Consider the following 24081-nt stretch of genomic DNA (forward strand, 5'->3'; position numbering starts at 1 on the left):
CCATTGCTTTGCCAAGTGAAAATGAATATCTACTCTACACGATTGAGATTTTTTACACTAGTAATATTCCTGATGGCCCTCCATACCTTGCCGGATTGTTGATACTGAATATTCATATTTCTTTGGAGAAAAAACCCTCACAAAATACTTGGACGGGATCATTATAAAACTAATATAAAAGGATTCTAAATTGTTTCATATTACCAATAGGTAGAACCATTATTTTTCTTGAAATACATAGCTTCGATAACGTAGGAGATTGCCACATAAGAAGAATAATTTATTTACATTTCTTATCAGTGGTAATGAATATTCATTACAGAACGCTGATCTCGCAAAATCTCGAACTTTTTCACATAATATCGATGTCTACGTGTTCAAGATGGCGACCGCCATGAAGTCTGTGATTGCGGCTGCAGTTTTGGCGTTTTATTTCGTGTCTGTAGAGACGACCCCGCGGTATAAATTATGTGCAGACGATAAGTGTAATTGTAAGTAAATAGTGTTTTTGGAAAGATGATTAAACATTCACATTAACAGAAGTAAACAGTGTTTTTTGTATAAAGCAGTCTAATGTCTTCTTTCTTCACGCTGCATCCTGCATCCTGTGCTGTTTGTGATGGGGCGAGTATACGGAGTATAGTGTGACGTGTTCTTCAGTGACAGACAGTGCATTCGGATATGTTTTACTTTAAACAAGAGTTTGTTGTGCACGGTTTACAGCAGTGGGTATCTTTTTAGTTTTTTAGCGGAAAAGTTTCTGTATCCTGCCACCACTTTTTAACATGTCATTCAATCCATAATAAATGATTAAATAAATAAATATGAAACAATAGTTAATAAAGTATTTTTTTATTTATGTACCTACCTTCATGATCTAAGAATAGATAGGCCCTCTTATTCCTTTTTATTTAAACTTTAAGTAAATATAATTGCTGTTTTTAGTTTATACCTTGACTAAGTAGAAGTAGACTAGGACTAATCTAGCCCCACTTGTGTGGCCAAGGATAGCTGAATCCTATCCTTGGCCACACAAGTGGGGCTAGGACTAATCAAGGAGAAGAAATCTTGTTTTCCCTTTTTGTTTCGTGGTAGAATGGTGGGGGAAGAAAAGGCAAAAATATTTTAAAAAAACTGGTGGTACTCAAATCCAAAGTCTGTCAGCTGAAATGCTGTTTCATTTCCACTCGGCTGTTGAGTTGTGGACAAAAACCTTATGTCGGGTAATTAAATTGTACACATAGGCTCCAAATGCTATCGTTCCACAGATCAACGAAATCAAAGACTGTTTACGCGTTTAATACATTTTTTTTAAATACGTCTCCAGCATCACAACATTCACCGTGACAACTTCCACAATATGTAATTTCTTAGAAACTGACTAGTGACTGCATGCGATTCGCAATATGAGAGTGTGTGCCAATAATGTACGACGGACGGACGTCGTGCACAGTCGTCACAAACACACGACATGCGAATTATGCGGTGCGTATGCGCGTTCTTGACCTACTAATACGACCTACCTCATCGAGTAACCAGACTATATATGCATTATTCATCATCAATACAATTTTATTAAGAGCGGCCGCTATACGTAAGGCACAAAGGCAGTTAATAAAGTTAGGATAGTATTTATAGGCAAATTGATTGAATTTGGAAGCACTTGTTTCCAAATTTATGGAAAGAAAATATCCAAAAGTAAAATAGTAAATATTATGTTGTTGAGACTGAAGAGATGATGCCCCTTGGCAAGTGGGGTAACGGTTACCCCTTTCTTTTTTGTCCAACCATTAAAACTCCCTGTCCTAACATTGGGGACGCCCTTCATGGGCTAGGAGGAGGGCTACTGACCCTAACCCAACATGTGACTTGTCAATATTATTTATAATAACAATAACAGTAGACATAAAAACACGTCACCATTATCTGAAAATAATGATACTTAATAGTGACATTTAAAATAATGGGTCTTGATGGTAAAAAAGAACCTTTCTGAAAATTGTATTATATATTGATTCTCTTTTTGTATGTTTTTACAGTGTTTTTTCCACTGTATTGTAATTCAGATTCAGCCTCATAGGCTGCTATAAGCAGATTTTTAATAAAACAATAACAACATCAGTAGATTGTGTTCCTTTTAAGATCACATTAAAGAAAAACAGTCGGCCAGACAAAAGCCATCAAAAGCCGCTCCATAGACCTTATCGCAAATACCAATGCGCAAGCGCAGACTGTTGAATGAGGTGCATTGTGGGATAGATATGGATCAAATTTGGATACCAGCAAGACCACAATGCACCTAATTCCAAGCTTTACGCACGCGCCCCGGTATTTGCAAAAAGGTCTATATGTAGGCGCTAGGCACCCATGATTGAAACACTGGAGTGAATGATTTTTAACAAGAATAATATCCTAATTTGGTGGATTTTGTGGTTCAAATAATTTGTAATGCTCCCCATTGCTTTGCCAAGTGAAAATGAATATCTACTCTACACGATTGAGATTTTTTACACTAGTAATATTCCTGATGGCCCTCCATACCTTGCCGGATTGTTGATACTGAATATTCATATTTCTTTGGAGAAAAAACCCTCACAAAATACTTGGACGGGATCATTATAAAACTAATATAAAAGGATTCTAAATTGTTTCATATTACCAATAGGTAGAACCATTATTTTTCTTGAAATACATAGCTTCGATAACGTAGGAGATTGCCACATAAGAAGAATAATTTATTTACATTTCTTATCAGTGGTAATGAATATTCATTACAGAACGCTGATCTCGCAAAATCTCGAACTTTTTCACATAATATCGATGTCTACGTGTTCAAGATGGCGACCGCCATGAAGTCTGTGATTGCGGCTGCAGTTTTGGCGTTTTATTTCGTGTCTGTAGAGACGACCCCGCGGTATAAATTATGTGCAGACGATAAGTGTAATTGTAAGTAAATAGTGTTTTTGGAAAGATGATTAAACATTCACATTAACAGAAGTAAACAGTGTTTTTTGTATAAAGCAGTCTAATGTCTTCTTTCTTCACGCTGCATCCTGCATCCTGTGCTGTTTGTGATGGGGCGAGTATACGGAGTATAGTGTGACGTGTTCTTCAGTGACAGACAGTGCATTCGGATATGTTTTACTTTAAACAAGAGTTTGTTGTGCACGGTTTACAGCAGTGGGTATCTTTTTAGTTTTTTAGCGGAAAAGTTTCTGTATCCTGCCACCACTTTTTAACATGTCATTCAATCCATAATAAATGATTAAATAAATAAATATGAAACAATAGTTAATAAAGTATTTTTTTATTTATGTACCTACCTTCATGATCTAAGAATAGATAGGCCCTCTTATTCCTTTTTATTTAAACTTTAAGTAAATATAATTGCTGTTTTTAGTTTATACCTTGACTAAGTAGAAGTAGACTAGGACTAATCTAGCCCCACTTGTGTGGCCAAGGATAGCTGAATCCTATCCTTGGCCACACAAGTGGGGCTAGGACTAATCAAGGAGAAGAAATCTTGTTTTCCCTTTTTGTTTCGTGGTAGAATGGTGGGGGAAGAAAAGGCAAAAATATTTTAAAAAAACTGGTGGTACTCAAATCCAAAGTCTGTCAGCTGAAATGCTGTTTCATTTCCACTCGGCTGTTGAGTTGTGGACAAAAACCTTATGTCGGGTAATTAAATTGTACACATAGGCTATTTGATTGGCCAGCTTAGTAAAGTTTACTAAAAGAAAATTATTGTCAAAAGAGTTTTAAGTCATTGTGGTTGGAAATAAACCGTTTCTGGTAAAAACCTATCATAGCATAAAAAAATGCTCTTCTCAACTTATCAATATAGTGCAACTTTCAGTACAAAATTTGATTCTTCAATTCAACATACATGTGGTAAATCAATACAATACAATACAATGGGTTTTTATATAGCCCCATTTCATTTAGACCACCGTTTTAGACAAACAATAGCAATGCAGATAATACAAAAAATGAACAATAAGGCAATAAACCGACACAAAGGAAAAAGATGTTTTTAGAGTGCTTTCTTGAAAATAGGCAGTGAAATTGAGGTGCGTATTGTGATGGGAAGATGGTTCCACAGTCCTGGAGCGGCTAAGGAAAATGATTTATTTGCAGCGGATTGAAGAGATTTGCTGCTTGGTTTATTTTCAGCAAGACAGGTTTTGTCTGATGCTGAGCAAAGCCCAGCCCTGGTTTGAATGTGAAAAGAAAAACAAGATGAAAGATATGCTGGTGCAAGTCCATTTAAGCATTTATACACATGCACCAATATTTTGAATTGAATGCGCTCTTTCACCGGGAGCCAATGTAGCTTTTTGAGAAAAGAAGTTGCATGATCATGTTTAGAAGCACAAAATATTAGTTTGGCAGCCCAATTCTGAAGATGTTGAAGTCTATTAATTTGATTTGTTTTTGCTCCAAGTAAAAGTGCGTTGCCATAGTCCAATCTGAAAGAACAAGAGACCTTGTAACACTGCTACATGTGTCAACGTCTAGAAACCTTCTTATACGTGTAATGTTACGCAGATGGTATGACACAGACCTAGACAATGATGTTATTTGTGGAGAAATAGACATAAGATTGTCAAAGACAATGCCAAGGTTCCGAACAGTTTTAGTGGGTGTGATAATTTCATCTCCAACTTGCAGTTGAACACTGGGCATGAGGCGATTGAAAAATGAAATGTGGTGAGGTTGCAACAAAGAACTTGGTTTTTATTGTTGTTCAGTTTCAACATATTTTCAGTCATCCAGGATTTTAATTCTACAATGCACTTTGTGAGCGCCTGTAAGGCAGACTGAATAGATGATGAATCCGAAGGTGTGAAACTGGTATAGATCTGAATATCATCAGCATAGATGTGATAGAGTAGATTGTTCCCCTTGATGATTCTACCAATGGGAATGGTGTAAATGGTAAAGGATTTCGGTCCAACAATTGATCCTTGCGGCATATCGTGTGAGGCTGAATAAGTATTGTCTATCAAAACCTGTGTTGTTCTACCACTGAAGTAAGACTTAAACCACTCAAGAGTAATGCCAATCTCAAATTCTAATCTGTTGAAAAGGACATTGTGATTAACAGTGTCGAATGCGGCACTTGGGTCTAAAAGCACCAGGAACACGCCCTTCTGATTGTGGATCATGCCCATGATATCACTTTTGACTTTCAGTAGTGCGGTTTCAGTACTATGAGACACACAATAAACTGACTGAAATTCTTCACCCAAACCGTTTTTAACAATGTGATCATTGATGTTGTTGACCACATGTTTCTCTATCAGCTTAGATAAGAACTTGATGTTAGCGACAGGACGATAGTTCTTGAAATCATTGTAAATGCCACCATGAATGAGCTCCTTTTGACTCATGGACTACCATTCTGCATGAGGTACAACAGTGACAGAATAATGTGATTATGTGCAGCATGCTCCATATTGATGACACTCTTGATAACTTGACTAACAAAGTGTTAAACCCAAATACTAAAACAGTTTATTTTGTTGATTATTTCACAGCACCAATTTCTGAGGTCAGAGCACTGGATAATTTTGAACATCAGGATCCTAGTTTTATCTCCTTCAAAAAGGACAATGTTATTACCATATATGGAAAAGAAGAGACCGATAACCCGCATGGACTCTGGTATGGGGAGGTAAGTATTTTCTTGTGTTTCATCAATCTAATCTTATTTGTTAATCTTACTTGCTGGTCTTGTCAAGTAAAGTTTAGTGCATATGTCTTGGTTTTGTTAAAGCCATTGGACACTTTCGGTACAGAATTTGTTTTTAAGTACACAGATTTACAAATAACTTACAGGGTTTACAGAAGGTAATGGTGAAAGACTTCTCTTGAAATATTATTCCTTGAAATGCTTTACTTTTTTAGAAAACATTAAAACAATATAAATTCTCGATATCGAGAATTACAGATTTATTTTAAACACATGTCATGACACGGGGAAATGTGTGTAAACAAGGGTGGGTTTTCCCATTATTTTCTCCCGACTCCGATGACCGATTGGGCCTAAATTTTCCAAGTTTGTTATTTTATATAAAAGTTGTGATACACGAAGTGTGGGCCTTGGACAATACTGTTTACCGAAAGTGTCCAATGGCTTTAAAGGGTATTATGTACTTTTCGTTGACACAAAACACAATGTCCACAGATTCACATCAAACTTACACAGCTTGGAGATAATGATAGTAGAAAGCTTCCCTTAAAATATTACTTATAATATTAATATTACTTTGTTGCAACCTCACCTCATTTCAATCGCCTCATGCCCAGTGTTCAACTGTAAATTGGAGATGAAATTATCACACCCACTAAAACTGTTCGGAACCTTGTCTTTGAGTAAAACAATGTCACAATAATAATTTTTGTCTCAGTTTTATACCTTGTTAAAACGTATATACCTATTATGCTATATTAAGGTTAAATACCATAACTGGCTAATGAGTATTTACATGCTAAAATAATTTTCGTCTCAGTGAGACAATAAATATTTTATGACTTGTTTTACTAATTTCTCAAAATCTATAGCAATTCAAAATCTATAGCAATTACAACAAGTTATATTTGATGGGAAGCTTTCTGCTATCATTATCTTCAAACCGTGTAAGTTTAATATAAATCTGTGGACATTTTGAAAAAGTACCCGAATCCTTTAAGTGCTATTTTACACACACTCGAACTACTCATGAATGTCAAATGAAGTGAAAACTTTGAGGTCAAGTTATCCAGCGTTACTCAGAGCTTAAAGTACTTTGGACGTTGAAATGTGCTCGGAGATGTTTTTGCACTGACACAATGATATAAAGTAATGGTCTGCAAAAAGTTTTGTTTTCATTTTTCTTTTCTGACTTTATTCTTTTAGTCTTCAGAAGAGCCAGGGAGACGAGGTTTCTTTGTCCGTAGCGCTGTGAGAGAAGAGGCCATTTTCCAGCAAAATCCTTCTGTGAAAGTTCGAATACACATTCAGGTATGTGCAAGCTTTAAATCTGAATTCAGCCAACTAATTGCCAACAAGGAGTATTTTTGTTACTAAAAAATTACGAAAATGTGAAATAGATTTGAATCAATGTTTGGGATGGGTTTATTTTGGTCATTAGACTGTTTTGCTTCAAACAGTGTCTGCACAAATGGCTAAGTGAAGAAGGGCGTGTGACTATGGAATAATATTGCTGTAAAGCCCATGAAGACTTCTGTGTGATGCGTTATATAAGTACTGTGGTATTATTATAGATAATGAGTATTTATAATGTGCCGGTATCCATCTTTAAGATGCTCAAAGTGCAGTGACACATCAGTAGAGGGGATGTTTATGCAGTCCTCATGTCCTCATTAGGGGAGTCTTGGGGATGTTTTTAAACAAAGCCAGTGTTGGAGAAAGTTTAATATGATTCATTAAACTTTTCCACAATGAAGGGGCAGCAGAAGTAAAAACAATTGGTTGAACTATGGCAAATCAAAACCATTCTTGCTGACGTTGGACAACAGGAAACACTGAAACTTCTAACTAATGAGAGAAAAGTCTTGTTTGAAAATTGAAATATGAGATAAAACCACTCTTTACAACAAGTTGTTGTTGTTGTATCATGATAAGTGTTTATGACATTCTCATTTGTACAGGACACAGAAGAAGATACTCAACCACCAGACAGTCTAGAGCTGAACCAAACCCCTGAATCTGATCATGATGGATTAGGTATGTCACACCCCAAGTTACCACACTCAACAAACGATGTATTAACCAAGAGCAATACAGATGCAGTTACCCACACTACTACAACATTCACAGAGACAGATACCAACACGGAAAATCACAAAACCCAAGTGTCCGATTTTCAAAGTGCTAGCGATGTAAATACACATAGTGCTAGTGACACAAGTATGCACACTGTCCTTGACAAAGATGCACACGGTGCTACTGATTCAATTACACTCAGTAAAAGTGACACAAATGCACAGACTGCTAGTGAACTAAATACGCAAAGTGCTAGTGAACTTAATTTTGAAGGTGCTAGGGAACTAAACACACAAAGCGCTAGTGAACCAAATTCACAAAGTGCTAGTGAACCAAATAAACAAAGTCTTAGTGACACACATACACAAAATGAAGGTGACACAAGTGTAAGTAAGGCTAGTGATTCAGATACAAGAAGTGCAAGTGAACTAAATACACAAAGTGCTATTGAACCAGATACACAAAGTGCTAGTGAACCGGACATACAAACTGCTGGTGGACCAAATACACAAAGTCTTAGTGACACTCAAACACAGATTGAAGGTGACATAACTATAGATTCTTCAACTGATATCCACACCTATGATGAGCATGATGAAATTAACCTGCATCAAGAAGTAGTGTCAGATAGTGAGCCAAACCCCCAAGTAAATTTTGAAGAAGAATATATTCTTGTACTTGAACCCGTACCACATTCAGAAATGGAAACAAAACCCCAAGAAATTGATACAGTCTTATCTAAACTTGACGTGCAAACTACTGAAACAGATATTCACGATGGAAATACACTTTTACATGAAGTCCCTCAGATCGAACCTGAGCCTGACACACACCAGCAGGTAGATGCTAAGTCACAGATGCTCACAAATACAGGTATAAACACAGACTCAGTTGAGATGGAGGATTTAGAGCCAGACAATAGTCCGAGAATCAACCATGAAGGGCAGCTCACAAACATAGAAACTGATTCAGAAAGTATAACCAAAGCTGGGTCTTCAGTCAATGCTCAATTAAACGAAATTCATTCAAACACTAATGCAGAGACTTCATCCCAAACTACTGGTGATTCTGTGATGGAGTCTGAGCAGGGGCAAACTAGCGACGACCCTGAAAATATCCACGACATCACTGGGATTTCCGAACATAATATGTATAGCGCAAAGAACTCGCAGACTAATTCGGTTTCACAAAATGAAACAAGTATCGGAGAACAAAGTGATCTCCAGTCTAAGAACGAGCAGCCAACACTCTCTGAATCGTTTATACATCATCATGTTAGCACAGAGGGTGCACAATTAGAAGCAAATGCCATCAGGGCTCAAACAGATTTACCCACTGAGACAGGAACAGCCAGTGATGCACATGAATATAAAACAACTTTAGAAATGGATTCTACAGAACCAGATAAAGAAAATAGAAACGTTCACTTTAAAGAGTCAAGTGAATATGAAACCGCAAGTAACATTCCAGATGAGGATCAGTCAGACAACACTAAAAATGTAGAGTTAGTGGAAGAGACGTTGCCAATCCAGTCCCAGCTAGTTTCTGTGGCTGAAAACGACGACCAAGAGAGGGTTTCTCAATCAAGGGATGACCCTGGAGATGACCTCCCTTTAGATGACATTTCTTTAGATGAGCAAAGTGGTCTGAACCTCTCTGACGATGAGAAGAATGAACATGATGTAGAATATCATGTGAAAAGGGACGAAAGTGCCCCAGGGGAGAAAAATGAGAGTGAAGCTCCTTTGAGTGATGAGATGAAAGCATTGATGAATCATAAGATCGTTCCAAGAAAGCGCCGCCGCCATGACATAACAGATGAGGATGATGAAGAAAATTTCTTGAGCGGCGTTTTCAGTGCCAGGGAACACCACATTATTCACTTGGAGCGTAGCAAACAGGAGGAGGAGGAAAGTGAGGAAACTAAGAAGCGCAAGGAAAAAACGCATCGTAAAGGAGAGAAGATTGACCATGAAGGAAGCGGGATGGAACGAGCAGAGGCTATACAGCCGCTGGGATTGGACAACTACAGCCCGAGAAAAATAGAGATTGACATGCAGTTGATGGAGCGTCAGCTCGTCACGGATTCGATTCCTGCGGAAGAGAAGGAGAGGGTTCGATTAAGGAAGTTAAGAAAGACGAAGATAAACATTGAGTATGATCTCAGACACCACCGAGATGAGATGAGAGGGGAGTACTTGGACGATGAAGATGAAGAGGAGCTGGAAGAGGAAGAGGATGATAAGAAGTTGGAGCCGGATAGGAATGAGTATGGGAGGACCATCATGTCGAAGGATATGAGTCCGATTATGCAGTATGGATGGGAGTCCGGTATGAGTCCGATAATTGAGAGTGGATGGGAGTCCGATATGAATCCGATAATGGAATATGGATGGGGAGGTGACCTCATCAATGTGGGCGACAGGAAGACTTCCAGCCAGGGGGATGAAATATCATCAAAACCACACATGCGTGGTGGGAGTTCATTGGATCAGAATACAGTTGAACCTGACTTTGTAGGGTTACCTCCCGGCATTGTGATTGATGAAAATACAAGTTTAACTGAAGAAACCCATCGGGAAGATGTTGGTAGTGAAGGGGAGGAGATTGAAAATGAAGATGAGGAGATGGCTGGATCTGATCAAGGTAAAACGAAGCATTAACTCGGAGCATTGCATGTCTATCTGAATGGCATTATGTTCGTCTGGCTTCGCTTCGTTAACCAAAATATTATCTCACTGACTCAAAATCCTGCTGACTCAAAATCCTGAACAGTTAAATTCCAGAAATCTCAAAATAGGTTTAGAAGTTCTGCATTTACTATATACCCAAACTAGCATGACAAAGTTGTAACAATCATGTTTAAAATGTCATTGCTTTACACCTCTAACCACTAATACACATTTTTCACTTCATGTGACATGCATTTATTTTTTAATAAGAGCATAGTTTATATATGCTGTCATTTTCAGAGTTTGGTTTTCAATAACTTCTATTTTCCATAAATGTATCACTTCGACGAAGTGGATAAACAGAATCTTGAGTTGTACTCTAGATGATTGAAATTCTGATTCTGCTCAATATGTCTACTCGTTGCTTTAAAACCTCAGTCTGTATGACAGACAAGTTACCTACAAGCAGTTAGCATTTAACTTTAAAGGCCTTGTCAAACACGGTAATTTTTACACGGCAACTTGGAGTCAACCAACTGCACTGCATGCACAAGGAACACTTCAGCAGCGCAAGAGACATTCTTCTAGCTTTAACACACTGTTCCCAAGAAAAAAATAAGAAAACTGAAATGTGAATCGTTATAGTTGGAGATTGCCTGGAACTGGTTGCCCCTGAATTATCTTGTGTGACATGACCTCTATAACAATGATAGCCTGTCATGATCTGAATGATGTGAGGTTGTTTTGTGTGGTTACCATCACATTGATAGAGATGAATGGTTATGCAATATTCCTGTGAAACAACCCATGTATGTCTTTTCCAATTTGCATTTTACAGGTTAGATCCCCGAGGTAGCACAATTACCCTTTTGTTGTGTTTTTGTGTGATATGTACATACATGTACCTCACCAGAGAATGTTTGTCCATTTTGTATTAATTTTTTTAACTTTCAAATTTTTCTTTTTTAATGAAACTGCCTGATAATGCTTTGATTTTTGTTTATGATTTGATTGGCCAACATCTATGAAGCCCCTATCTAAAATGACAACAATTTAAAGATGATATATGTTTAATATTTACATACTGTTTATTTTGTTTTTTCTTCATCCAAATTCTTGTAAACCCTTACTTTGTACCACATGCAGAAGGTAATCTAAAGGGACAGAGATCGTCTAATCGGGGGAAATGTTACTTACACCAACGCCACCGGTGGCTTTTGAGGTACTGGTTGGGTACAAGCGATTCCAGTCTTAATAAATGTAGTATCAGGACAATAAGAAGCAGTGAGAAATATTCGAGCAGATGCCATCTACAAGACTACTTCAAATGGATGAAGTTTTGGTCTGGATCATCGTCTCAGAAAGTGTGCTTTGCAAAGAAAGGAGACGTCCCACGAGTAGACATTGGATCTCATGGGAGTAAGAAGAAAAAGGGCAGGATGGATTCAGATGAAGTTTGTTTCCAGGAAAGGCACCCTCCGTGGTTGTTCCCTAATTTCAACAAAGACAATACCCTCATGTGCAGAGACACTTTGTACGAGGTCTTTAAGCGCAAAAACAATTTAACAAGGAAAATTGGGGTTGCAAGCAAAGGTAAATATGGAAAATGTCTCCTTCAGGAATACCATACATGGCTTGGGAAATCATTGAGCAATCCTCGGTGCTTCAGCATTTCAAGACACTCTGTACCACCTAAGAGCAAGCCTGGAACGTGCCTACTTGCAGACAAACATTATTGGCTGAACTACCCACGAAAGTGCCCAATGATGCCAGATTTATCCAGACAATTACCAGTTCAACTTTCTGCATCGGATCAGGAGAAGTGCTTTGTGGAAGATTTTTATGTATGGCTGAGATACAGAGACACATCTTTATTTTGTCCAGCTGGACAAGGGTCTTCAGTGAATGGCACAACCTTTAAGATACCCCACCGACCGAGGATCCCAAGAAAGTGTAGACTGCATCAATATTTTCCATTCTTCAACCCTGTTTGCAAAACTAGATTTGTGAAGGTAGCCACAGCTACTCCTAGAGTCAAAAAGACAATGGCAAAATGCAGACTCCATAAAAGATATCCGTTTCTGATTCAGAAGAGACCAAACCAATGCATGGAACCAGTGATGCCTATCATCAAATCCAAACGTCGTCTCTCAAAATGTTTGTTGCCTAAGTATTATTCATTTGTGATAAAAGAATCCACCTGTAAGGCAAAGTCAATCACTGCAACGCCTGAGGCCCTGAAACAAAAGCGATCAAAGAGAGCTTCAAAATGTCGCCCTGATAGGAGAAATCCATTGCTGTTGTTTAACAGAGCTCCTACATGCAGAGCGGGAAGATCCAACATTCAAATGAAGGTTTCAAAGACTGAATCAAAGCTTGGTAAATGCAGGGCAGTTGGATATCTACCAGTCCAGCCAAGACATCTCTCTTGCAAAGTGTTGCCTGAAAAACAGCCAATGAATACAAGGATACCAAATGGGAAATGTCGACTGCACCAATATCATCCACTCCTACTTTATACGGAAGCTGTCTGTAAAGCTAAGAGTGAAGATATTTCTATACACATTGAGAGAGGCAAGCAACAATCAATTAAGTGTAAGGCTGACCATAATCCATTTAAGATTCTTAAGCAACAAGTTTGCATAGCTAGATTTGTGAAGGTAGCTGCAGCTACTCCTAGGGTCAAGAAGATGCCCGCTAAATGCAGACTCCATAAAGGGTATCCGTTTCTGCTTCAGAAGAGACCAAACCAATGCATGGAAGCAGAGATGACTGTCATCAAATCCAAACGTCATCTCTCAAAATGTTTGTTGCCTAAATATTATCCATTTGTGATGAAAAAGGCCATATGTAAGGCAAAGTCAATCACTGCAATCCCTGAGGCCCTAAAACCAAAACGATCTAAGAAAGTTTCAAAGTGTCACTGGAGGTATCCTCTTTTGATTTTACACAAAGCTCCTACATGCAGAATAAGAAGATCCAACATTAAAATGAAGGTTTCAAAGACTGGAGCAAAGATTGGTAAATGCAGGGCAGTTGGATACCTACCGGTCCAGCCGAGACATCTCTCTTGCAAAGTGTCGTCTGAGATCAAGAAGCGACCGTTGAAGAAAAAGAAGTCATTTGGGAAATGTCGACTGCACCAATATCATTCACTCTTACAAGAAAGAGAAGCTGTCTGTAAAGCTAAGTTTGAGTATACTTCTGTACAGATTGAGAGAGGAGAGCAACCGTCAGGTAAGAAGTGTATGGCTAACCTCAACCCATTTAAGATTCTTCAGCAACAAGTTTGCAGCATTAGGTTTAGGAAGGCATCTGCAGTTTCTGAGGCCCCGAAACAAAAGCAATCAAAGAAAGCTTTGAAATGTCATTTTCACTTGGGGTATCCATTTCTGTTGTTACACAAAGCTGCTACATGCAAAATGAGTACAGCTAGCACCAAGAAGATGATTAAGAAGACTGAAGAAAAACTGTTGAAATGCCGGGCTGTCACTGCTCCTTTTCTGCCAGTCAAACTGCCAATTTGCATCGTGAAATCCCCAACTGGAAACACTGGAAACAACATCAATGTGAAGTTATCCCAATGCAGACTCAATGTCCGGTATCCGTTTCTGAAATGGGTTTGGCGGAACTTGAGAGGAAGTCGGTGTATGATCAACGGCAACAATTTAGAGTTGAAGGGAAATAAATCAAGCATCAATCGCAGTAAATGCAGTGTTGCCAGAAGGTATCCGTTCTTGAAAGGGAAGAATATCTGCAAGGCCAAGTCATCAGTTGACGTCAATGGAATCCAAATAAATCATGAAATGACAAAAGGGAAAATTGAAAAACGAGCAAGAAGATGTTGGGCTTTTGAGAGAATGCCATTCATGTTGATAAACCAGAATGCAACTTGTAAAATCAGAAAAGCTGTCAAAACCATTCAACTGAAAGGAGCAAAAAAGTGTAGAGTGAAGAGTTCCCCCCTACTACCAGTTAAACAACAAGTGTGCAAAAGCAGTCGTCTACTACTGCTTGAATCCAACAGAGTCAAGACAAGGAACCAGAAATGTAGACTTGGTCAACGTTATTCATTTCTCAAAGAGATACAACAGCCAAGGCAATGTATGAACAACTCGACAATCACCATTCAAATTCTCAAACACAAAAGTGTCACAAAGAAATGTTGGAGGCCAAGGCATCCATTCTCGACTAAAGAAACAACCTGTAAGGCGAGACCTCTCACTGATGTCGTGAAGGGATCTGCTCTGTTTGTAACCTCAAAAAGATCGGGAAGATGTGTGCAACATAAGGGCTACCCATTCATTGTGGTGCAACAAACTGCTAAGTGCAAAATCAGAAAAACAAGGAAACCTGTCAGGATTCTACCAACTGGTTGCAACGCCAAGATGAATAGCTGTAAATGTAGACTTCATGAAAGGTATTCATTTCTGATTCATGTTGGTTCACGAGTGAATGCAAGACAGTGTGCACTTAACTCTAAGACCAAGGAGCAAGTTACAGGGTCTAGAAATTGGAAGAAATGCAGAAGACCTATGAGAAATCCTTTTCGGGTAAGACAGCTCATGTGTCAGTCCAGGTCACCCACTGAAGGCACTCGGAAACCCATCCAATGTGAAACTGCCTCTACAACTTCAAAATGCCGGCTGCATTCACTACATCCATTCATCCTATTTCAGAACACGGCCACATGTAAAGCAAGAAGGTCTTATGAGGCCCACCCGCTTCTTCCTGACAGAAGCGGAGAAGCCAAAAGGAAAACACACTGCAAACTGCATGACAGATATCCCTTTTTGAAAAAGAAGGCTCTCACTTGCAGAGTGAAGAAACTTGTGGGCATGTCGTCAGCCGATAACATTACAGCACAGTTTTCAGTCCCTTTATCAAAATGTCAGCTACACAAGGCCCATCCGTTCTTGAGATACAAGGAAAATGTTTGCCAACCAATGCTGATCCGTCTGCCATCTTTAAAAACAAAGAGAGAAAGTAAAAACGTTACCAAGATTAGAAAGTGTTGGCTGAGAAAAAGGTTTCCATTCTTTTGGAAGAAAATGGAAGTGTGCAAACTAAGCATGATAAACACTTCATTAGGTTGGCTTGACTTGAAGGATTCTAGCAGGCATGGAAGATATTGCAGATGTGGAAAGTACTATCCCTTTATGGCAAAGGTTGTTCAACCCAAGATGTGCAAAGCAAAAACTCTTGTATGTCCAGCTAGCCAAGCACAAGTTGCAACACTGAAAACTGTGAAGGGAAAAGTTTCATGGAATATATTCCCTCATCTAGCGAAGAAAAACTCGTCCATCTCCAAGAGAATGTGCATGGCCAAAGGATATAGAAGCCAAGTTGTTCAGAATAAATATTCAAACAGGAGGAGTACAGTAACCGTGAAAAAGACATCCCCACGGAGAATACCAGCTTTTCTTCAGTCTGTGCCCAAGAAAATGCCAGTTTGCTTTGCAAAATCCGGCAATATGAAAGACTCTAAAGCCAACCACTCTTCTGGTTCAGGTTTGAAGCAAAAATGCTTAAGATACAAACCACGTTTTCTTCAGTCACAGTGTTTTCCGAGGTTGGGTCAAAGGAAGCATGCACTAGACATTAAAGTTTACCCGTCTTCAGCCAATGTCCCCTCTGATTCGCGGCGAAGAGTTTTCAGAGTATCAAAAGACCCAGTTGTCATGATGCTCCGTGGAAGTGTGTCAACACCTACCCTAAATGAGACACAGATAACTAATCTGGCAGAATCGAACAGTGTATGGTCATCAAATGCCACCAAAGTAAACTTGGATCCCAAAGGCCGCTACCCAAAATGTAAAGCCAGAAACTTTCCGAACATTTACCTCACGGTGAACAGTTTCAGGATGAAGTGTAAGCCATTGCTCGGTAATCTCAGCAATTCAAGGATCATTGGAGCAACCTCCAGGAATACTCCGAAGGAGCTCTCGACTGTCTCCCTACCTTCCCTTCTCTTCAATCCAACCCTAATTGCTCCATCCCCAGAACCCACCAGCCTCATGTGTAATTCAATACCTTTCCCATACTTGAATTATAACCACGTTCCTACAAATGACCTTTGCCCTCAAATTGACCCTTCCATTGACCCGGGTTATTCCACTGAACCCCTGGTTGAGGTATTTACCCAATTTTCAAAGGGCACATCACACAATGGAAAGACAGTTAGCAAAGGTTTAAATATTTTGTACATTATCCTCTTAAACCCTGGCTTCTCCCCCACTCCCTCCTTTTTGTAGTATAAACCGCTTATGGGTATGCTGGTGGCAGTTATATTTCTACAATACTAAAACTCGCAAAAGTCTGTCGGGGCACTGTTGCAAAAATACTGGAACTACAGTTCATGTCTTTTGCAAGAAAAATCTTTTAAGAATTATATCTTGCCCCTTTCAGAGAGACCCTCTGTATTTGAGACATGTTCCCCCTTTGTATTGTCAGCTTTTCTGTTATCAATTAAACTTATCCTTACAGTACATATGTAACTCATCCTGTAGCTTTCTATTTCTTTGTTGTTTCTGAAAAAATACTTTGAACCAGAGAACAGAGCTTGACAAAAATCGTTATAATTTTGTCCAGACATTTGTTTTAAAAGTAGCAAAGAAATTGCATGTATGCATGAATAATGTAATTGCATGTCTTCATTTACCATCTCAGCATTTTGGTTTCCTTTTGAGTTTCTTTTCTTTTCCGGAATTCCTATTTCGCTGCAGCCTGCACAATCAGTTGGTAGAGTTTATTGATCTTTACATTCCACAGAGTTATTAGGAAACCAATTATTATTAATGAAAATCTTTAAAATGTTTGTCATTTGATAATCCCATGGAAAATTTACCTTTTTTTTATTGCTTGGGTTTGAACAAAGAAAAACTTTGGAGTTGGACTTGAACCAACGACCTCTATGTTAATATACTGTTCCAGTTCTCTACCAACTGAGCTATCCAGCCCTATGCTGGCAGTCTCCCTAATGGTCAATATATTTCTTCTTGTTAATAAACTGTTCCAGTGCTCTACCAACTGAGCTATCCAGCCCTATGCTGGCAGTCTCCCTAATGGTCAATATATTTCTTCTAGCTGCTGTGTAGCCACGGATCACACTAGGGATCATTTATGATACAACCTTATTTTCTTATCCTATGTAAGGATTGATCCCAGTCAATTATAGTATGCCGATGCTTTGATTAATTTGCTTGCACTTTTTCGGGTAAACACCTGCATGTCTCTTCCCCTCCTGTCGCATCCCCTTGCATGATTTGATGTTTACAGCCCTTCACTTCCTTCCCACCCCAAATGTTTGGAGCATGTAAACAAAATCTTTTTCACGATGAAGCTCTTTTAAAATGGATCCGTAAGCCAGTCGCCAGAAACTCACAACTAGTAACATTATAAACATTGACAACAGAATCTATTAAGTTACATATTCATATAGAAATTTGAGGATATTGTTTTCTTAAATCTGTCGGTTGACTGACTTGACAGATATGGTTTTCACAAATTGAAATCATTTTTAGAAGATTGATATTGTAGAAACTGTGTATCCTACAAACACTTTTCATTGATTGATCTTGAATATTAAAGTTTACCAATAAATGTCTTATTTTTTGTTATTTTGAACAGAGCAAACAACCCATCATAATCCAGCAGCTGCAGACAATGATCAGAGAAGTAAGTTTGGCATAAGTTGTTTAAAATTAAACATATAATTTTTGGATTGGTCAAGTAGAACTGACCAAAGATATTATTTTTTGGTTATTGGTCATCGTTTATTGGTGATTTTATCATCGATTCTTTTGTCTCTACCCTTTAAAAAATTTTGAGCCTGTCAGTTTTTGGAGGGTTTTGAGGTGTCCTTTTTGTAAAAAAAGGTTGCCTTTTACCTTCTGGAATAAAAATATGGAGCTGTATTTCACAAAGTGCTAATAGGCCATACTCCTCAACAAATTAATCTTTATTGCACAGACAGATGTTATGTCATTATACATACCACTGAGGTATTTAATTTGCAGATTCATTGATCCAGCATAAACTATGGTCCCATTTAAAATGTTTTATTGACACTAAGTGGCATTAATAGACCTTATGAATTGACATCATCCAGCAGCCATCATAGAGGTAAAACGATGATGAAACAATAAAAATGCACAGATTTGTACGCACGGCTGCTTTTCTACCTCTTGGTGAGGGCGCCCTACTGATATGACATCATGTTCATAAGGCCCAGTGAGTGTAAGAATTTCCCATTTAAAGATGAATTAATCTGTAATTTTTTTCTACCCTACAGTTGTTCACAGAGTGGGAGAAACAGAACCCCAAAACAATGAGCACAAACGACTACAGGCAGAAACTGAAGAAACTGATGAGCAGACAAATGCTCAAGATGGTCATTCTCAGGAGCGAGGAGCAAGCAAAAACAGAGAATTGGCACAAGACGAGGCCGACCCAGATATCCAAGTTATAGACGGGACAACTCTTCACCTCTCTGATTTATTGCCTACTCCATTATCTGATGAAATACATACACAAATATTACCAACACCAACACAAGAAGCTGATCCTACCAATATCCTTGAAGCAAATCTTAACTCACAAGAGATGGATCTGAACCCGACACGCTCGACCGGCCGAGAAACCCCGGACAGAGAGCAAGATGAGAAGTGGATTGTCAAGGATCATCAGCAAATAGAAGATCAACACACCAAATTCTTACGAGAAGCAGAGAACTTCATGAAGACGAGAAGTACAGAAAATATGTCTCCACAGATGGGGAGAGTCGTCAAAGACCTAATGAGGAAAGGAATTATGGATAGTGGCCCGAAGGAAGAAGCACCAAATCAAGATTTGAAACCATCAACTGAAACCCAAGATGGTCCACAGAAATCAGATGGTGATGATCTCAAGGATACTGGCGCCACAGATGATTCTGAGATAGTCTTGCCATCTGGACAGGACTTGGACTCGGAAAAGGTTAACAACTTTTTCAATCAGCTGATGACGTTGCCTCAGTTTTTGAATCAGCCACATAAGGCCCTTCGAGAGCTCCATAAATACATCGAAAATCCCAGCACTAGAGTCGGACTGACGAAAAACGAGTATCAGTTTAAGAGACAGCAAAAAGAAGAAGAAAAACCCCAGAAATCTCATGAGGAAGACAAAATGGGAGCAGAGCAAACGAGTGAAGATCAAGATCACCACGAGCCTGAATTAAAAACACCAATGGAAGAGTTAGAGGAGAGTGATCCAGAGAAACTCTTAAGAGATGAACATCAAAGTCAAGATGATCTCGCCGCTGGTGAAGCTTATCTTCAAGCTCAGGAGGAAGAGATGAGGAGGGAAAAGGAGTCACAAATGAAGAAAGGAGATGAGGGTGATGCCAACCAAGGTGTCATGCAAGATGAACGAAGAGACACGTACGCATCATCGGCAGAAAACATTCAGGAAGATGCAAAACTGTTTGTAGATCCGGCTCGTCTTCTACGTGAGAGTGAACAGCAAGATGACCAAAATGTTGTTCAAGTTGAAGATGGGCAACAGAAAATAAATGAGGAGGGAGAAAATAGTCAAGATATGCTGAAAGGTAGTCAAGAAAATGGTGACCGGACTGAAGTCAATCTACCAGAAGATGAAGCCCCTGTTGATAGTATACCGGGTGGTATTGCTGATCGTATCGAAAATATACTTCTGTCAAATTTGAATGGTGAACCCAGTTTGGAACAAATTACAGAACAAGCCACCACAGTTGAAGATGAACAACTGAACATAAATAGATATGAGGACGGGCAAAATAGTCAAGATATGCTGAAAGATAATCAAGAAAATGGTGACGGGACTGATGGTCTACCAGAAGATACAGCCCCTGCTGATAGTATACCCGGTGTTATTGCAGATCAGATGGATACAATACTTCAGTCAAATTCAAATGGTGAACCCAATTTGGAAGAAGTTATAGATCAAGGCACTACAGCGCCCTCTTTAGATGATGTGGAGTCAGGTGTCGGCAGCCCATCAGAGTCTGAGCCCTCTGGTAGCCAAGATGTCAATCTTGAGCAGAATGATACACCTGAAAGTCAATATGTCCATCTTGAACCGACTGATGCGCCTGAAAGTCTGCAAGAGGGAGTAAACCACAAGGAAGTATATGTAGAAGTAACTTATCCTAATGAAAATGAACTTGGGAAAGAAGCGAGTCACCAAGATCCATTATTGAATAATCAAGGTCATCAAGAAATGATTGTTTTGACTGATGAAGAAGTACAACATGTTGACTTATCTCCAGTAGAAAATTCACGCTCAGCAGAGATGCACCAAGGTCATGAAGAAATGAATGTTTTGACTGATGCAGAAGCTCCACATAATGACTTAACCTCATCGGAACATTCACGATCAGCAGAAACGCACCAAGAAATAGAGGAACTGTTCGCCAGTTTGGATTCGGTTGATGTTCCAAATCAGAATCATCATCATGAGAGCATCCTAGATGCCCACAAAATGACTGAAGAATCAATCGAGGAGCCGCCTAAACTGAGCAGGCCACCAACAACTGAAGATCCATACCTTGAAGAAATGCATAAAATGGAAAGCACAGTACACGCCCCTGTCGAGGAGCAAGAGATGTTTGAAAATATGTACAACACTAAGGAGACGGACGAGGCCCCATCTGATGCTGGGACAGTTCTTGAACACTCTGAAACTCAAACTGAGGTAAAGGATGATGCAACATCGAACCCACACCTTGAGGAAATAGTTGCAACTACACCAACCCCCCCTGTGGCATCCCATGTACATTTACATGTAGCAGACACAAAGGACCAGCACGAGGGTAACAATCCATCGGATACAGGAAGAATCTTCGAAGGTGGTAACTCTGACATTCATTCTGACGTTGAGGTGGAGGTTGAAGTTGAGGAGGAGGTTGGTGGAGATATCCCCGGCAGATTCAATCGAAGGGTAAGTTGGTCTTAAAGTTTTTTTTTTTAAATTATGTATGGTACAGTAATGTGGTAACTCAAGATTCCCTGTGTGTTACTGAGCTGTGCCATTTGAGGCGAAGTGCTGGTAGTAAGACAAATTCTAATAATAATTTTGGCCTCTTTTGGTGGTGCTGATCATACATAAAATCTTGTTAACTAATAGCACTCCACACTTATGACATCACTTTTGCTTAAAATACCCGTAAAGACGAACATTCCATCACCTATCTCTCGGGCGATTACTGCATCGGAGCATCAGTCTGTATTAGCACGGTCCGTACACAAAATATAAAGCTTGGACATAATTGTCTCTTGCTTTATAGGATTTGAGGCATTGAGACATTGAGCCCAATTCAAGAACTGACTCCGCGGTAGTGCAGTTAATTATGATCCTACAAGCTAAAGTAGTAGTCCCAGCCAATTTTAGTAGTCCTAGCCAATTTTCTATACCTTCCGCCCAGGTATTTACTTCCATCATTCTGTATTTGTAAAATTAACATTGTGAACTTCACATCTTTGAAACTTGAGGTTGGTAATCATACTACTAACATTAGGGCCCAGTATTGCTGTGCATAACTTTTGGACATACAAAGTGTAACAAACAATTTCACTGCTTTTAAGGCAGTGGACACTATTGGTAATTACTCAAAATATTTGTCATCACAAAACTTTTCTTGATTACTAGTAATGGGGAGAGGTTAATAGTATAAAACATAGAAACATGAGAAATAGCTCCCTCTGAAGTGACGTAGTTTTCGAGAAAGAAGTAACTTTCCACGATTGTGATTTCGAGACCTCAAGTTCCTCGAAATCAAGCATCAGAAAGCACACAACTTCCTGTAACAAGGGTGTTTTTTCTTTCATTATTATCTCGCAACTTCTACAACCGATTGAGCTCAAATCTTCACAGGTTTGTTATTGTATGCATATGTTGAGATACACCAAGTGACAAGACTGGTCTTTGACAATTACCGATAGTGTCCACTGTCTTTAAAGGCCATACTTTGGAGTACACATGTTTTGGTTTACAATTGTAGGCCAGAAATGATGAAGTATGGCTTTGAACAATTACATGTTTTTCTAGTGTCCCTGGTGAAAATGTATTGTCCCCTGGAAGTACAGTCCATGTACAATGTAGAGGTGGGAAGTCACTGGAAGTACAGTCCATGTACAATGTAGAGGTGGGAAGTCACTGGAAGTACAGTCCATGTACAATGTAGAGGTGGGAAGTCACTGGAAGTACAGTCCATGTACAATGTAGAGGTGGGAAGTCACTGGAAGTACAGTCCATGTACAATGTAGAGGTGGGAAGTCACTGGAAGTACAGTCCATGTACAATGTAGAGGTGGGAAGTCACTGGAAGTACAGTCCATGTACAATGTAGAGGTGGGAAGTCAATCCAGGTACCGTACTTTAGTAGGTCACTTAATGCAACTCCACCCATACTAGATTGAGAATAAACCGTTTGTGTGTTGGTTGAATTTGAAATGTCTGGGTCCACACTAACTTGCTTAGCCACAAGACTTGAATTCCTCAGACCATAGAGACATTTTTGTGTAGCTATGAAGATATTGAGGTTAGTGTTCAAATGTTTTAAAACCTTGTGAGGGTTTACAATGTGATGCGGTGCAATCTGCAGCTACCCATGCCAGAAACACTGGGGCAAACTCCTTCACTGTCCTTCGGGGAATGGAGGGGGGGGGGCTGGTCCCAGTTTGTCCCAGTTAAACCTGTGAACCAGTTTCTGCTTACAGACTTTATGTAGAGCTGCTTAAAAAGCACAAAAACTGGCTAGTTACCAGCAAAAAAGTAGTGACTGGTATCCTGCTAATTTTTGCTAAGCAGAAAATTGTTAGCAATATTTACTGCTTAGAGCAGCTCTATGAAATTTGGCCCTGGAAGGTTCCCTGTCTTTATCGGATGTTTTTATTTCTCTGTCACGTGACACTTTTCCCAGTGTGGAAGCAGGTATGGGTTTTTGTTTGTGGGAGGTTTTTAAAAATATAGGCCTACCCATTGCATCGTTTGTGGAAAGAGGCAAGACAAAAACCATGAAAGCTCTTCACACGAACCCATTTAATGCAATCTGCAGTTTCGGTGCCAGTAAACGTGAACGCCCTTGTTGATATACACTTGATGAATGAAGCTTATTGAAAAGGAGACCATGTGAAAACTTCCCTTTTGTGTTGGGGCAACCTTGGGTTTTGATTGTTGCCCTTTGTTGCGATTGTTGTTACGGTTTGCTGCTGTCGGATACCACACCTGTACGCAGTGTTGTTGCTTGGGAAAGAAAATTTTGTTTGGAGTGATGTGTTTACTTTTTTTTAGGGGAGGAATTATATTTTTTAGATGCAGAAAAGTTAGGCCTATATCATAGTTATATATCAACAATTTTGAGGTTTCTATTATTCATCCCAGGTGCGATTTTTTTCCCAAACGACATTGCAGTATTTTTTTCCCCTGCCGCTGTGATTGGCTCCATCAGATAACGTTATCATGAAATTGGCCTGCTCTTTCACCAAATCATTGCAATGTCATTTTGGAAAACAAATTTTAGAATATTTTTGCGGTGCAAACTTTTGTCTGGTTCCCTTCATATTTATTATAGATCCATTCTCTTTTTGAAACAGTAAGGGAGCTGACTAATCTTGTTCCAAGA

General features: G+C 39.1%; 1 protein-coding gene across 6 annotated transcripts in view; it reads left to right on the top strand.

The window, feature by feature from the left end:
• The first annotated feature begins 381 nt into the window (after nucleotides 1–381).
• Nucleotides 382–24081, top strand: part of LOC117296996 (transport and Golgi organization protein 1 homolog) — a 43980-nt gene continuing 20280 nt past the window's right edge. For 3 of the 6 annotated variants that reach the window (XM_033780109.1, XM_033780126.1, XM_033780118.1), the window contains exons 1-3: nucleotides 7739–10417; nucleotides 18073–18120; nucleotides 18737–21399. In XM_033780109.1, coding sequence (XP_033636000.1) covers nucleotides 7918–10417; nucleotides 18073–18120; nucleotides 18737–21399 — 5211 coding nt within the window. In that variant the 5' untranslated portion in view covers nucleotides 7739–7917. The other 3 variants (XM_033780140.1, XM_033780134.1, XM_033780148.1) reach the window with 3 other exon arrangements.

Source organism: Asterias rubens, chromosome 1 (genome assembly GCF_902459465.1).
Source record: "Asterias rubens chromosome 1, eAstRub1.3, whole genome shotgun sequence".
NCBI lineage: Eukaryota > Metazoa > Echinodermata > Asteroidea > Forcipulatida > Asteriidae > Asterias > Asterias rubens.